Here is a 14,501-nt window from a genome sequence, read left to right on the forward strand (position 1 = left end):
GGAAGACAGGATCAGGCAGGAAGCGAAAATGATGAAGACAAAGTCTTAGAAAGCATTATATGTGGATATGGGAACCATTAAACGCTCACTTGACAAGTGAGATGTGCTAGCCATCTTTAAATAACTAACTCAAATGCAGCTTAAAGGACTTGCGACTGAGAATCTGTGTGGAGTGGAGGGATGCACCCCCGAGGAATTACAAAAACAAAACCCAAAATCTCAGGCCTCCTCACCTCCACCCATGTGACCTTACAGTCTCTCCAAGCCTCCATTGCAGCACTTGACCAAACAGTGATGGCTTCCTCTGGATTGTTGCGAGGGCTGAATTGGATCATCCTGGTAGGGCACATAGCAGCACCTAGAACTCAGTGAGGCCTTGACCAGCAGTCATCGCTGTCACCGCTTGGTGTTCAGCGACATGAAGGGGCCAATTTAGAAAGCCTCTCGACTTCTTCAGACATTCGACCTAGATTTCCTTAAACCATCTGAGGCTCTAGCAATCCCTACCTCTTGGGTTATTGTTGGGACAATGCTTAAGTGCATTTGGCTGTTGCTGGAGGGCTTAGGAAGACACCTGAGCAGACTGCTGTCCAGACAGGCAGGAGGCAGGACAGGGGTCAGGGAGCCAAGTGAAGCACAAATCGGGGTAAGTGAGTGAAACTGGAAAGCAGAGTCCTTGGAGCTCTGCCATTCCCTTTGGCACCAGCCCAAGATACAATGAGAGACTTCCTACACACTTTCTCATTACCCTCAATCCAGTCTTCAGGCTGGAGCCAATGGTGGACTGCCGATAAGTCACCCCCACTGCACCCCCTGGCTATCTCACATGTGGTTTCTCTATCAGTCCCACTTGAACCACAAATAGAGTGTTCTAGACAAAGTTCTAAGCCAAAAATCTCTCTAGACTATCAGCAGGTAATAATTTCTGCCAGTAAACAAAGCAAGGGTCAGACACTTGTGGTAGAGAGTTTACTCTGAGTAGTTCTTACAGTATTACAGACAGGCTTTCTGTCAGATCATTCAGCATCCATGCAAAGGTACTAGAGCATGATGGGGAATAATGACTTCCCAGCCCCTAGGGGACTAGCACAGCATGGCCTCCATAAGATAAGCTTGCAGTGAGACACATAGAAGTGTGATAAGAGCTAAGAGCTGCATGACTCCCAGGTCTGAGTGAGTCCAGCCAGCCAATGTAACATTCACAGGCACACCCGTGGCCTCCCTAGCCTGGTACTGGAACCTGCTGACCTAAGCAGTCTCCCAGCCCATGCGAATCACCCCTGCTCTCCCAGATTCAGAGGCTCTCTCTAGGAAATAGAAGCAAACTCCCAGGCATGCAAGATCACAGGGCTCTTCTGCTCATTTGACCCTGCTATTTTGCAAGCATGGATGGCTCACTCATGTGTGCATGGTGCCTTGTGGGTTTTCACCAACCATACGACGAGTGCCCTGAGTTCCAAAGCCAGGGCACAGATACCAGCCAGCCATCTCAAACGTTGATACTCCCAAGCGGGAAACCACAGCTCAGTTGAGACTCAGAAATAACGACAAATCTAAGTTCATGATTTCTTGTGGCTTTCTTCCCACTTATATATAATAAAGTCATAACAGAGGAGGGCCCAATAGGTTCAGAGATGGCCGAGGCTTTCCCTAACCAGCCTAAAAATCGTACATTTCACGGGGGTATACTGCTTACTTTTTGTTCCTGTGATAAAAACACTGACCAGACACCAACTTGGGGAAGGAAAGGGCTTATCTGGCTTATAGGTTATTGCTCTCATCAAGGGAAGCCCGGGCAGGAACCTAGAGGTAGAAACTGAAACAACCATGGAGGAAAGCTGCTGCCGGCTTGTCCCCATGTCTTGTCCAGGACCACCTGCCCAGGAATGACACCATCCACAGTGGGCTGGGCCCTTCCATATCCATCATTAATCAAGAAAATGCCCAGATAACATGCCAATGGGCCAGTCTGACGGAGGCAGTTCCTCAGTTGAGGTCCCCGCTTCCCAGGTGACTCTAGTTTGTGTCAAGTTGACAATACCTGGCTGGCTTAGATGATCTCTCCTGGGGGTTGGCAGAGAAGGAGGCATGTGGAGTACTAGGTGTGTGCACTGGGACTCTTCTTGGCGCTGGAAAATTACCATGGCAACATGTGTCATCTTGTTAAATGTTTGCAGGCCTACAGAAAAATTTGACTCTGCTCTGCACAGGAAATCACAGCTCTGCCATTCAGTCTTAGCAGCCCACGCTGGCATCAACAAACGCCAAACTAGTCATTATCTTCTCCTTCTACCCATGCTTTTTCTCCTCTCCTCAAGCCCACTGCCTCCCCACAACCACATGGCCCCTGCCTGGTTAGTGTCTCACCTGGTGCCCAAGCCAGATACCCAAGATTCCCCTCAAAGCTACCTGACCCAACTCTCCTGTGGTTCCTCCTTTATAGGCCATCTCCTCACTAGACTGGGAGCTCCTGAGGGAGCTCCAGATGTCATGCTCCCTGTGCTTGGCAGAGTCTCTGAGGCCTCAGATGGGTTTCTGAGTACTAGCTGGCCAAATGCACCCAGAGCCAGGACACAATGGAGTGATAAGCTATGGGGCTGTTGTTTTTAAGTTGATCTATCAGCAAAATGGAATCTCTGTGAATGATGTTGGCACACACAAGGTCCCAGGACTTCTCCACCAGTGACAGCTTGTGTTACAGCTTGGGAAGCCTGCCTCTGACCTTCCCCCAAGCCCCTGTCTATTCCCAGCTGACTGTCAGGCAGAAACCATGGTCAGTGGGAACTCACAGTGACCACCAGGGGTTGCCCCTCTGGATTCTGCAGGTAAGGCCTGGTGCCTTGTTTGTTGTTTGTTTTAGGCCACACAATGTGGTTCAGTAGAAACTGACTTTTCTATGTAGTATTGAAACTCTACAATCACAGATCTCTTTAAATTTTAGTGATCCTCTTGTTCTCTAGATAAGGAGAAAGAAATAGCAAGGGGAAGTGGTTTGCCCTTGGTCAAACCTGGATTGAAATATAGGTCTTTTAGCCCACAGAGAACCTCAGTCTCCTAGGGGCAGCAAATATTTTTCTATAATAAGACATGTAACTAGGCTTTGTGTGCCGGAGTCTCCAATGTAACTTCCCAATTCAGTTCACTTAGCATAAAAGCGGCCCTGGAGAGTAATGAAACAAGTGTGTGGGTCTGTGTTCCAATAAAACTTTATCAACAAAAACAAATGGACTGTATTTGGCCCTCGTACCATGTTTAGCTAGTCTGTGCTTTAGAACCCTAAATGGTCCATGAACCAAGAGGATAGGCATCACTTGAATGCAATGCAGACACTCAAGGCCCACACAGACACGCTGGAACAGAATCTGCTTGCCCACGGCCTCTCCAGTGATGTATGAGAAAGACTCTGTTGCTTGGCCTGGATGATCCCCCCCCCCCCCGAAGAATGTCATGATGAAATTTTGTATACTAGAAAAATGAGGTGTGAGGAGGTTAACCAACCTGTCAATTGGTGGGTCTGTAACTAGAGTCTGAGTTCTAGCATTCCAAACATGGGATGCTACACACCAAATAACCCACCCTAGCTAGCTCCAGCCTCATCACTTTGGGCTGGCCCTGCTGGAAATTGAAGGGAGGCGATTGGCCTCCCTTTCTTTGGCTGACTTTGGAGCAGAGAGGACTCCAGCTGGGGCTCCTCCCACCCACCCCTATCTCCTGAGAGCTGGGAGGGGCTGGTGAGGTGGAAATGTTCCAGGGAGGCTGCTCATCATCTGACCATCTGCAGAGGGAAACCTGCTCTCGTTGGGTTCAAGCTGGAGCTGAACTCTAGCTTGATTTCTGCCTCCAGCCATCTGCCTCTCACAATAAAAGAGGGACTGGGGGGACTTCACCCTTGACCAAGTGCAGGTGGAGCAGCTAGTCCAGGTTCTTTGACAGGACTAAACACCTTGTTTCATTTTAATCATTGCTGTTCCATTGCTTGCACCATTTTGGTTTCCAAACCTGTCCCTGTTCTTTGCAGCAGCTTTTAAGCCACTCAATACTGGGCACTTCCTGAGATCCACCCCCACAGCAAAGCACCATGCTGGCTGCATGCCCAGACACTGTTGTTCAGATTTCTTGGCTAGTTTCTATTTTGTGCAGGGACTGTGTATGTCTTAGTCAGTTGGGGCTGCTGTAATAGAATACCATAGGCTGAGTGGATTAAACAGCAGAAATTTCTTTCTCATACTTATGGAGGCTGAGACGTCCAACAACAAGATGCCAGGCAATTTGGTTCCTGGTGGGGGCCCACATCCCGGCTTGCAGATGAACACTTCTTGCTATATCATGTCACATGGAAAGCTCCTCTCTATATACCTCTTTTTCTAAGAATTTACCCTCATGATGTCCCCAAAGCCTGCTCTCAAATTGAGAGCTGGTGCTTCAACATATGAATTGGAGGGAGAGGCGTGGGGCAGACACAGACATTTAATCCATAGCAGTATTTGATCTCAATTTTTTTGGACAGTCTCACCATGTAGCCCAGGCTGGCAAAGGACTCTTTAAATGCTAGGATTACTGTTGTGAGCTCTCAGCCCTCAGTGTTACGGCTTAGTCAACTAACAAATAACATGTTGGTCTGCCGTTTAGTGAATACCTACTTTGGAAACAAAAGACTCGTATATTTATTTCATTATTTGATTTTATGTCTGAGGAAGCTGAAACCCTGTGGGATTAAAAGACTAGGGTGAAATCACATTGACAATGTATAATCAAGCTAGATTCACACCTGGCCTCAGGTACTTAAGCTGATCCAGGTACTGCAGAGGCTGCAGTAGAAAGACAGTGTGGCCCAATCCACAACTCCACCAGCATGGTGTTTTGCTACAGGATGGATCAAGAGGTACCTAGCAACCATGTCAATACTAGCACAACAGGCAAGTGCCATGGAGTAACAGAGTCAGTGGGTACCACAAAAGTGTGAGGCACAAGAAAGAGGAGGAGGTCTCTCCTTCAGAACCCGATTCTTAGCTACTCAGCACTATGCCATTCACAAAGCAGGTGATCAATTAATATTCAATGGCCAAATGAATGAATGAACGAACGAGATAGAACAGATATGTGCTAGTCCTAGATGCTGGCAAGGATTTGAAGCGACAGAGAATGAGAGAAAGAAGACATGAGCTAATGCAGAATACGGGTTTGCAACTGTAAAGCCTTCATTTGGGAGACAATGGCTGAAGAGAAATAATGGGCAGAACCAAGAGTAGTGGTGGGTAGACACAAGCTGCTGCCGCCATCCTTTGATTATAGATGAGTCGTGTGGATACTGTAAGCAGAGACCCGTGTTTCTCCCAGCACGCTGCCAACTCATATTTCTTCCCATGTTCAGGTCAGCTCACCCAACATTTGTTATGCATCTAGTTATATTTAGCACCATATGCTAAAAATATTTTCCATTCGTCATCTCATTTTAACTCCCTATACGTCCTTGCCTTGGTCCATTTTCTTCAGCTGTGACCCAGACCACAGCGCAGGAAGCTGGGATATCCAAGATGGAAGGATCATTTCTTCTTGCACAGTCTCACCTCAGCAGCCTGGTGATGTCAGACCTCTTTATTTTTTTTCCAGGACCTCCTTTCTTCCTGAGAAATTCCCCCTCCCCTGCTCTCCCCACCACTGCAGGTACCTGGTTCCTCCCTTTCTAAAGCACCCGCCCCTCTTCACAGAGGTTTAGAAGCCCTCCTTCCCCCATGCAGCACCTTCGCCAAAGCTCTGGCTAAGCTCGGAAGATACAGCCACAGAATGAAGGGAGCCATTTTCTCACCCTATTGCTCACACAGGCAGGCCTACAGAACCCAGAAGCAGCCATACGCATTCCTATTTCTGTGCTCTCTCTTGCCTCACCAACACTTGCACTGGACGTTCTATGCTCCTCTGCATGGTGGTGACAGGTGAAGGCCTATCTGCTTTTGACCAGTCAGGAAACTGGTCTTCATATTGGCAGGAGAGCTCAAACATGCCTACAGATCGGTGCATCACCCTAATGAGGGAGACTGAGGCCCTGGGAGGGGACATGATTTCCCTAAGGTCGCGCTACTAGACAGAGCCCAGTCAAAGCAGCATTTCACCTCCCACCTGTCAGACCAGCACCTCCCCCACAACTTGCCCTTTCTTTCTTCTCAGAACCTGGTCTCTCCTACCTACCCCTTTCCTGCCTCAGTGCAGGACAAAACTGACTTATGCCCTCTGGCTACCTTTGTGCCTTGATGAGGCTTGATGAGTGTGAGAAGCCTAAGGACCAATGTGACAAGCTCATGGCACAAAAGAGGTACCCTGCAGGGATGAAGGTCAAGTCCATGCCTTTATGCTCCTACAGCACAGGGAACAAGAGAAGGCAAAGTAGATCCCACCCCACCCCCACCCTCCCACCTCACCCCCACCTCCGCTCTGTGTGTGTGTGTGTGTGTGTGTGTGTGTGTGTGTGTATGTGTGTCTTTCTCTCTCTCTTTCCTCTCCTCTCCTCTCTCCCCTCACTCTCCTCTCTCTCTCTCTCTCTCTCTCTCTCTGTCTGTCTCTCTCTCTCATGCATACACAAGAAAGTGGGGGGTGTGGCATCGCAGTTATGATTAGGATACCTGAGGGCCCATTTTAGGCCCTTTTTAGCATAAAGAAAACAAACATGGAAATGCATCTCCTGTCAAGATCTAAGCACATCCTTTCTAAGGAAACACAAAATTGTAGTGACAGTGACTACTTCCTGGGGGCTTCCTTCTGCTGCTCGAATGAGATGGGATTTGTCCAGAGCACTCACTGCCCTGCCAGGAGGATGTCATGCCTACCTTCCAGAGGGTGCACACCAAGTCCCCAAGGAGAAGTGAGTGATTGAGTCACAGGGTTCAGACCCAAGTCTGTGGAGCTCGTGTTCTGCATCATCCCCTAAGGCTGAGAACAAGACAGAAGGACTGTGAGGACTTTCTGTACACAGCAGTGTCCCTTGGAGAAGACCAGGACAGGTCTCTGGCCCTTTCTCCAGGCGGAGCCCTACCTTTCAGGCTGTAGTGCTTGTATACGTGCTTTGAAATGCCTTCGTCAGGATCTATGCTGCATCTGTACTGACTCCAGTTGGGGCTCAGGTGAGCCGACCAATGCCTGACTTTGTTGGGCGTTAGCGGTGAGCTACCAAGGACGCACAGACCATCTCCCTGGAAACATAGAGGCAAGAGAGGAGCTCCAGGCCACACCTGTCTCAGCCTTGGTGGTTGAGTGTGTAGGAAGGCCTGCCAGTTTCCACTCACCTGTCTAGACAGTGGGACTGCCCTTGTCCCTCTGCCAGGCAGAGGCCACGTCTAGACCATGTCTTTCCTTTTGCAGCGGGAAGGAGGGCCTGTGTACCTACGGCACACATTGGCTTCTTTGGAGCACAGTGACGAGGGGAATTGCTGTTTACAGAATGCCTTCACATTCTCCAACACATCAAGGCAGGTTCTATTATTACCCCTCTTTCAGGCAGAATTGATCACCAACCTAAGTTCCTAAGTTAAAAGCCCTAAACTGTGGTACATAAGAATGTCATTACATTGGATACAGGCTCTTTTTGGTAATGTTAGTATATAAATTAATAGATTTTATTTCCTTCCTCCTCTACCACCTTGCCCTGCCCCCCTCTATCACCTTGTCCCCCCCTTGCTGGTCCTAAATAGACCCCCTTTCTGCATCCATGTCATATATAATCATCACTGCCTTCTCCTCCCCTCTTCTCTTCCTGAAGATCTCTCCATCCCTTTCTCCTTTCATGACCAGAACACCCAGATACACACAAAAATTTAAATCTGGAGTCCGTGTGTACAAGAAGTACGTGCTATTTGTCTTCCTAAACCTGGCCTATTTGCCTAAACAAAATGATCTCCAGTTTCATCCATTTCCCTGCCAATGGCGTCCTTTGAGCTACTAAGACCATGGGTGTGCCTGTATCCCTATGGCATGCTGGCTTAGCATCCTTTAGGTGTAGCTACCTACAAGTACTATAGTTGGGTCATATGGTAGTTCCAGTTTTTATTTTTTGAGGAACCTCAATAACATACAGGTTTGCATTCTAGAAATGGAGCCTTTAAGGATGTGATTAAGTAAATACAAAGCTGCTAAGATGAGCCATGATCTAATCTTATTGCTGTCCTCATACAATATAAATTTTGGAGCCACAGAGGCAATAGGGATGTGTGTGCACAGAAGGGTGTCTGTGTGGTCAAGACAGCAGTGGTCTGTAAGCCAAGGAAAGGCTTCGGGGGAAGCTATCTGTCTTAGTTTGGGTTCTTATTGCTGTGAAGAGACACCATGACCATGGCAACTCTTATAAAGAACACATTTAATTGAGATGGCTCACTTACAGTCTCAGAGTTTCAGTCCATTATCATCATGATGGGGAGCATGGTGGTATGCAGGCAGATGTGGTGATGGAGCTGAGAGTGCTGCATCTTGCAAGCAACAGGAAGTTAACTAACTGTCACACTAAGGAAAGCTTGAGCAAAAGAGATCTCAAAGCCCGCCCCCACAGGGACATACTTCCTCCAACAAGGCCACGCCTCCTAATAGTGCCACCCCCTTGGGGGACATTTTCTTTCAAACCACCACACCAACCTTTCTGGCACTTTGATTTTTGACTTGGGCATGATTCCTCTGGCTTCCAGAGCTACTGGGAGGTCTGAAGTCATGTCCCCTTAGATACCAGGGTTCTGCCAGCTTTTGCCTGTCATTGTTGAGGTCTGGTCCCTCCTTCTGACAGTTGTTAGGACTAAATAAATAAAAGCAAAATGGGGTGGAGATAAGAAGTCGGAAGGAGAGTAGTCGGGTAGAGCGTAAAGACAGGGTGGGATGCCCTTTATCCAAAGCACACCTTGGTTTTTGACCTCTGCATGGAGGTAAGAGGCTGTAGGGATCACAATTTGATGTTATTCTGAGGTCTAATGTTGTGGTTTGAGGACAGCTCTAAGAAGCCGTACAGGTAAGTGCTTAGGAGTGATAGGGAGAAAGCGGAAAGAGAAACAGTCTATTTTAAGCACCCCCTCTCAGCCAGGTGCTTTTACACACTTCTGGGTGAATATTCTCCTCCCTAATTTTCGCCTGAGAAAGTTCTAGATCAAAGCAGTCGGGAAGTAACTTGCTTCTATTCTTCATCTGAACTCCTGTGGGCACTTTTATTACCTCAGGCTCAACTTCTCAAACTTGGATGTGTCTTGGAATCTTCCAGAGGGCTTGTTAGAACACAGTCTGCTAGACACAACCTCCAGAATATCTGATTCCACAGAGCTGAAGTGGGGCCCAAGGATGTGCATTTCTAACAAGTTCCCAAGTAATGAAAAGACTGATGGTTTAAGACCATGCTCGGGGAACCACTGGCCAGTGGCAACAGAAACTTAGCACACCGAATACACACTGCGATGCACTTTGGAATCACTGAGGACTGTTTCAGAATAAATGTGATGCCTGCATGCCCATACATTTTAATTTAACTGATAGAGGGTACAGCCTGGGCAGCATTGCTTTTAAAAGCTCCTCAGGTTAGGCTAACATACAGCCAAGTTTGGGAACCACAGACATAGCCACATTCCCCTTTAATTTGTATCATCGTTATCCACTTCTGCTGCCCATTACTGAGGCCACAGGTAATCTGCCACTGACCATTACCATTCATTCACAGCACCTCAGCCACATTTCACCCCCTTGTCTCAGAATACCTTTGCTAGAACTTCCCAGGTCTCTTATTTTTCTGCCGTTCCTTCATCTCTTTCCCCATTCAACCCAGACTTCGTGGTACAGTAACCGCAGTTATAGTCTGCCAACCGTGGACATGACCCCACCCCTCCTCTCGAAGACTGTGTCTACATGGAAGACCTTGAGGACCATCTAAGCCAAACTAAAGGAAGAGCAGTCCAGAGAACTTTCTGGAACTAATGCTTGGTCTTTGTTACCATGAGTAGAAGCTAACATTTTTTTTTAAAAAAGATTACTTTTTGGTTATAACACAAATATCTATTTAAAGAAACACCTAGAAAAGCATAAAGAAGAAATAGAAATTAGCATTAATTTGTATTACCATTGTTAAGATTTTGCTGAGATTTGTCCTTTTTTTATGTGTATCTTCTTACCTAGTTGAGTATATGCTACATAAGTAAGCTTATATCTTGACATAATAATTAAACATCATATAAATACATATGCAGTTATTAAATATGTGTGTTGCGATTTTAAAACAAGGTCTCACATAGTAGACCAAGCTGGCTGGGGACTCACTTTATAGTCCAGGCTGTCCTTGAACTTACCACAGACTTCCTCCCCCATGCTCCTGGGTGCTGAGCTTAAGAACATGAGCTCCCACCCCTGGCTTGTAAATATTTTAATGGCCGCAAAACTTTCCATCATGTGGATACCATATTGTTTGTTTAACTGTTCCCATGTAGGAAGAAATATGGCAGTGGAGTTACTTTTACAAATGATGGTACAATGCATGTGCTTTCGTGAATCTGGGTTCTGTCCATAATTTCTCACACAATCCCAAGAAAGTAACAGAAGAAGCAACGTAAAACCCTCAGACTTATTACAACTGGACAATTATTTTCAAAACTTTTTCTCCTTGTAACATCTTGGGTGTGTTATCTGTGTCTTCTTTTGCCAAGCCCTTGGTGTTTTGCTTGGTGTCACTAAGGACTGTGGGTCTGGGGGTGACATGGTCAGATGTGCATTTATAAACCCGAATGCTGGCGGCTGAATAGATTGGAACTGAGGTGGTTGTCCTTGCTGCCTTACCCCTGCTTCACATCCTCCCCTTTCCATTTTCCCACACCACGTCTTCCTTCTCTCCTAGAATGCAAATGTTAGGTGGGAATTCAGCATGCACACCTGCATGCACAAAACCTTGTCACCAAGGAACAGTAAGAGCAGGGCTGGAAGGCCTGGCCCACAGGCTACACAAACTTGTGCCGGGCCCCAACATCTCCTCCTCTGGTTTTGGACAACTTTCTGAATAATAAAAATAAACAATAAATAATAATAAATATAGGGGGAAATACTATATACTACAGTTCCATGAAATTTCCAAGTGGGTTTATTGCTGAATTAACTTTCCCCTCTGTCCTGTGCCTGTCAACCCCATATAGTATATGCCCGTCTCTGTCCCTGGAATGTGCTCCTATGTTCTTCCCTCCCAACCCAAAACCACCGCTTGATATTCAGCAATCCTTGTATGTTCTACACGCCCACCTTCTGCACCTTTCCCAGTCAGCACCAGCTACTTAGACATCCCTGACCTCACAGTTCAATTTGAGCATCTTCTTCACCAAATTCTGTTTCACTTTCTTAGATAAGATTCCTTCAGCAACAGAGTGCTTTATACTGCCATTTCCGAGCACAGTGCCTAGAACGTTGTTGCTAACTCAGTTGCAATTCTGTGACTGAGTGAATGAATTCTGCTTAACTAAGGTGCATAGACATTCTACCTTAAACATGAATGAGTGGAAGAGTATAAAGGCAATGCAATCATGACATGATTGCCAAACTCACTCTGAGTACCCAAGGTAGAACAGACACCTGGTGTACCAGATGTCCCAATCCTGGATTCTGTGTTCTGAACACAGAATCTAAACATTCACTGTTGTTTGTTCCTAGACATTGATTTACACTCTACTCTCCTTCATTTTAGTACCAAACTTACTGTATACATAAGTATCTCTGTGGTAGAGGAAGGAAAGAGGGTTAGGTGACGACAGGACTCTTTTTAAGCATGACACAAAGAAAACTGAAACTATGGGCTATTTATAGCTATCACACAAAAGAAGGGTCTTGATGCTTAGTTACTTTAGGAAGGAATGTAAAATAGATTTCTTTAAGACTTCCTCAGTAGGCATTCTAGAAAGTTGAAAGATAATTAGGCAATAGCAGAGAGGGCAAAGAGCAGCTAAGTCTTGCACTCAGGGTCAGGGTTAGAGTTAGGGCTAGGGTGACAGACAGGAGTCACCTTTGTTATGCCTGAGAAGAGAGTACATAGTCAAAAGTGACATGAAAAAGGGATGCTAAACCCCTAGCCCCTTCCCCTGTATATGTCGCCTCAGTCCCGCATCTGTGCCAGCCCCTCCCCCACCTGCCCACTCCTGCTGATGAGATCAGCCTTCATTACAGCTCTTCTGGAGCCAGGAAGCAAGGTAATGTGTGGGAAGTGATAGCTGCAAGGTAATGTGTGGGAAGTGATAACAACTTTAAAGCCATTCAACGGGAAAATTTGTTAAAAGACGGAGACATTGTAAAGCTGAAACACTTGAGTCTATTAAGTTCCCTGCTTCTTAGAACATTTTGTTACCAGGGCATGTTTCAAGGAGGGAAAACACTGAACCATTGAGCTCTGTCAGATATCAAAGCCTGGTACAAGAGCAGCATTTTCTAAGGTGTCCGTTTCCGCCACTATGCAGAGGAACTTCTAAAAACGTATGCCTTTGTGTTCTTCTCTTCTCTCCTGTCACAACACAGCTCCCCTGCCCTCCTCACCCCTAGAAGTACTCTATTACATTTCTCTCTCTCCTCCCTCCTCATCTTCTGCAACCTCTTCTCTTGCTTCCTCGCTCCCTGCCTCCCCTACCTCCAGAGCCTATGCTGTTTGCATGGGCTCTATTAAGCCAGCACAATAAGCTAAGACTCTGCAATGATTATTCAACCCTCAATGGTAAGGGAGCTAATTAAGTGACTGGAGATTTAGACATTCATTGTTGATTAGCTCTAAACTCCTTCAGAGAGCCTGGAGCGTTCTCCTAAATAAGCCTTACCCTTTTATGGCTTCTTGTCCCAAGTCCAAATGAGATGGAGAGCTTAAGGAGACAGTATCTTTTCAGGGATGTTAAGAAAGGGGAACTTATGGAGAGTGGAGTGTGAATGGGTGCAGAGGGGAAGCTCTGTGCTTCTCACAGGTGGATTAGGCTCGTGTATCTCTTGGCAGCTAACGTCACTCAATGATCATCCATTTGGACTTCAGTGTTGACATGATACGGTCAGTCCAGTGCTTTGGTTAACTGCCTCCATTAGATATACATCCATCAATGAAGTGTTTTTAAAATAAACCATCTTCTAAACAAAAGAATAACTATTTCTTCGCTAATCTTAAACAGCATGTCTTTAGAGGACAGAAGGCATGTTGATGAACAAACGAAAAGCCTTGATACAGTTTTCTCGCTTGTGGCTGTTAATGGAATAGTAGTAACTTGCCTCAGTCTGAGAAAACGAACTCTTGTGCTGCTAACAAAGGGAATAGACTGTTAAACTCTGTGTCTTAATTTTCGCTTCGGCTCTAACTGCACAAACAGTTGCATTTTAGAGTGAGTATGGGACCCAGCCCCCAACATTACCCCTGCTATCGCTCTCACAGTGGAAAGTGGAGGCAAATACCCAAGCAAAATGGATCACTCCTCCCAGGCTAGAATCAGAAGCCATCACCACCATTGTGGCCCATTGGTGCTGTGATATGGAGCCTGGGATTCATGTTTGTCTACTCCTTTTCCACTGTGAGCCACAATGGTCTGACGTGGGTGAAATATTCTTCTCCTTTGCTTGACTTAGGCATGGGGTGTGCTGAAAAAGGCCCTTGATCTTCCTGAGGATGTCCATGGAGGATGATGGTTCAGCAGCAGCTAAGGACAGGCCAAATTTGAGGCTAATTAACTAACCATCAGTCATCATTAGCAGAGCCAACATGTTGCTCTGACATTAAGAATAGATTTTAGACTCTTCAACATTTCTTCTTATCCTAGTCCCAATCCTTTAGGTCTCTAGCAGCTAGGTTGGTGAATTTCAGAAACAGCTGGTTTGTCATTTTTGATATTCTATATTTGAAGAGGCTTCTTGATGTCAGCCCATTCACTGGATACATATTAATCTTCTAAATCAAAGCTTTAAAAAAAACTATAACTTGACTTCTGCTCACAAAAAGGTACATCTATTTCTTTTTTTGAGAAATATGTCTGACTCAGTATATAAAAACACACTTGAGTGGGAGGTAACAGACCTGGGTTGACCATCAAGGGACCAGAAACTTCTGGACAGACTAACCTGAGTGAGAGAGAAGAGTGTGCATGGTCTTTGCTGTTCCCTCCGCAGACCTCAGCGACCAGCTCCTTGAAGTGGTGGGTCTCGAGGGAGCCATGGAAATGGGACAGATCTACACTGGCCTGAAGAGTGCAGGGAGGAGGCTAGCTCAGTGCTCCTCTGTCACCATTAGGTAAGTTCCCTTGTTATGCAGCATCTCCTGGGTCCCCCTACCCTCTTGAACATTCAAGCAGATAATAAAATAACTAGGGGGCTACCTTCGGACTTCAGGCTACAGAAAATTGGCGGAAGAAGCTCGGCAGTATTGATAAAGAGTACTTTGACTATATTCTTTAACTGTTACATATGTATTTTTCCCAAATATCTGCTCAGGCGGTGTGGTCATTTGTACGCATACGATTTCAGGGATGACCGTTTGGTATTGGAGAACCAATCGGTGT

The 14,501-nt window shown here is 46.3% G+C and overlaps 1 protein-coding gene across 1 annotated transcript in view; it reads left to right on the forward strand.

Moving 5' to 3' along the window:
* Positions 1–14,501, forward strand: part of Dgkg (diacylglycerol kinase gamma) — a 226,611-nt gene that overhangs the window by 195,511 nt on the left and 16,599 nt on the right. Inside the window, exon 23 of the mRNA XM_052740211.1 lies at positions 14,113–14,233. Within this exon, the coding sequence (XP_052596171.1) occupies positions 14,113–14,233 (121 nt within the window). The remainder of the gene's footprint in view (positions 1–14,112; positions 14,234–14,501) is intronic.

Source organism: Peromyscus californicus, unplaced genomic scaffold (assembly GCF_007827085.1).
Source record: "Peromyscus californicus insignis strain IS unplaced genomic scaffold, ASM782708v3 Scaffold_16__1_contigs__length_79575227, whole genome shotgun sequence".
In the NCBI taxonomy this organism is placed as follows: Eukaryota; Metazoa; Chordata; class Mammalia; order Rodentia; family Cricetidae; genus Peromyscus; species Peromyscus californicus.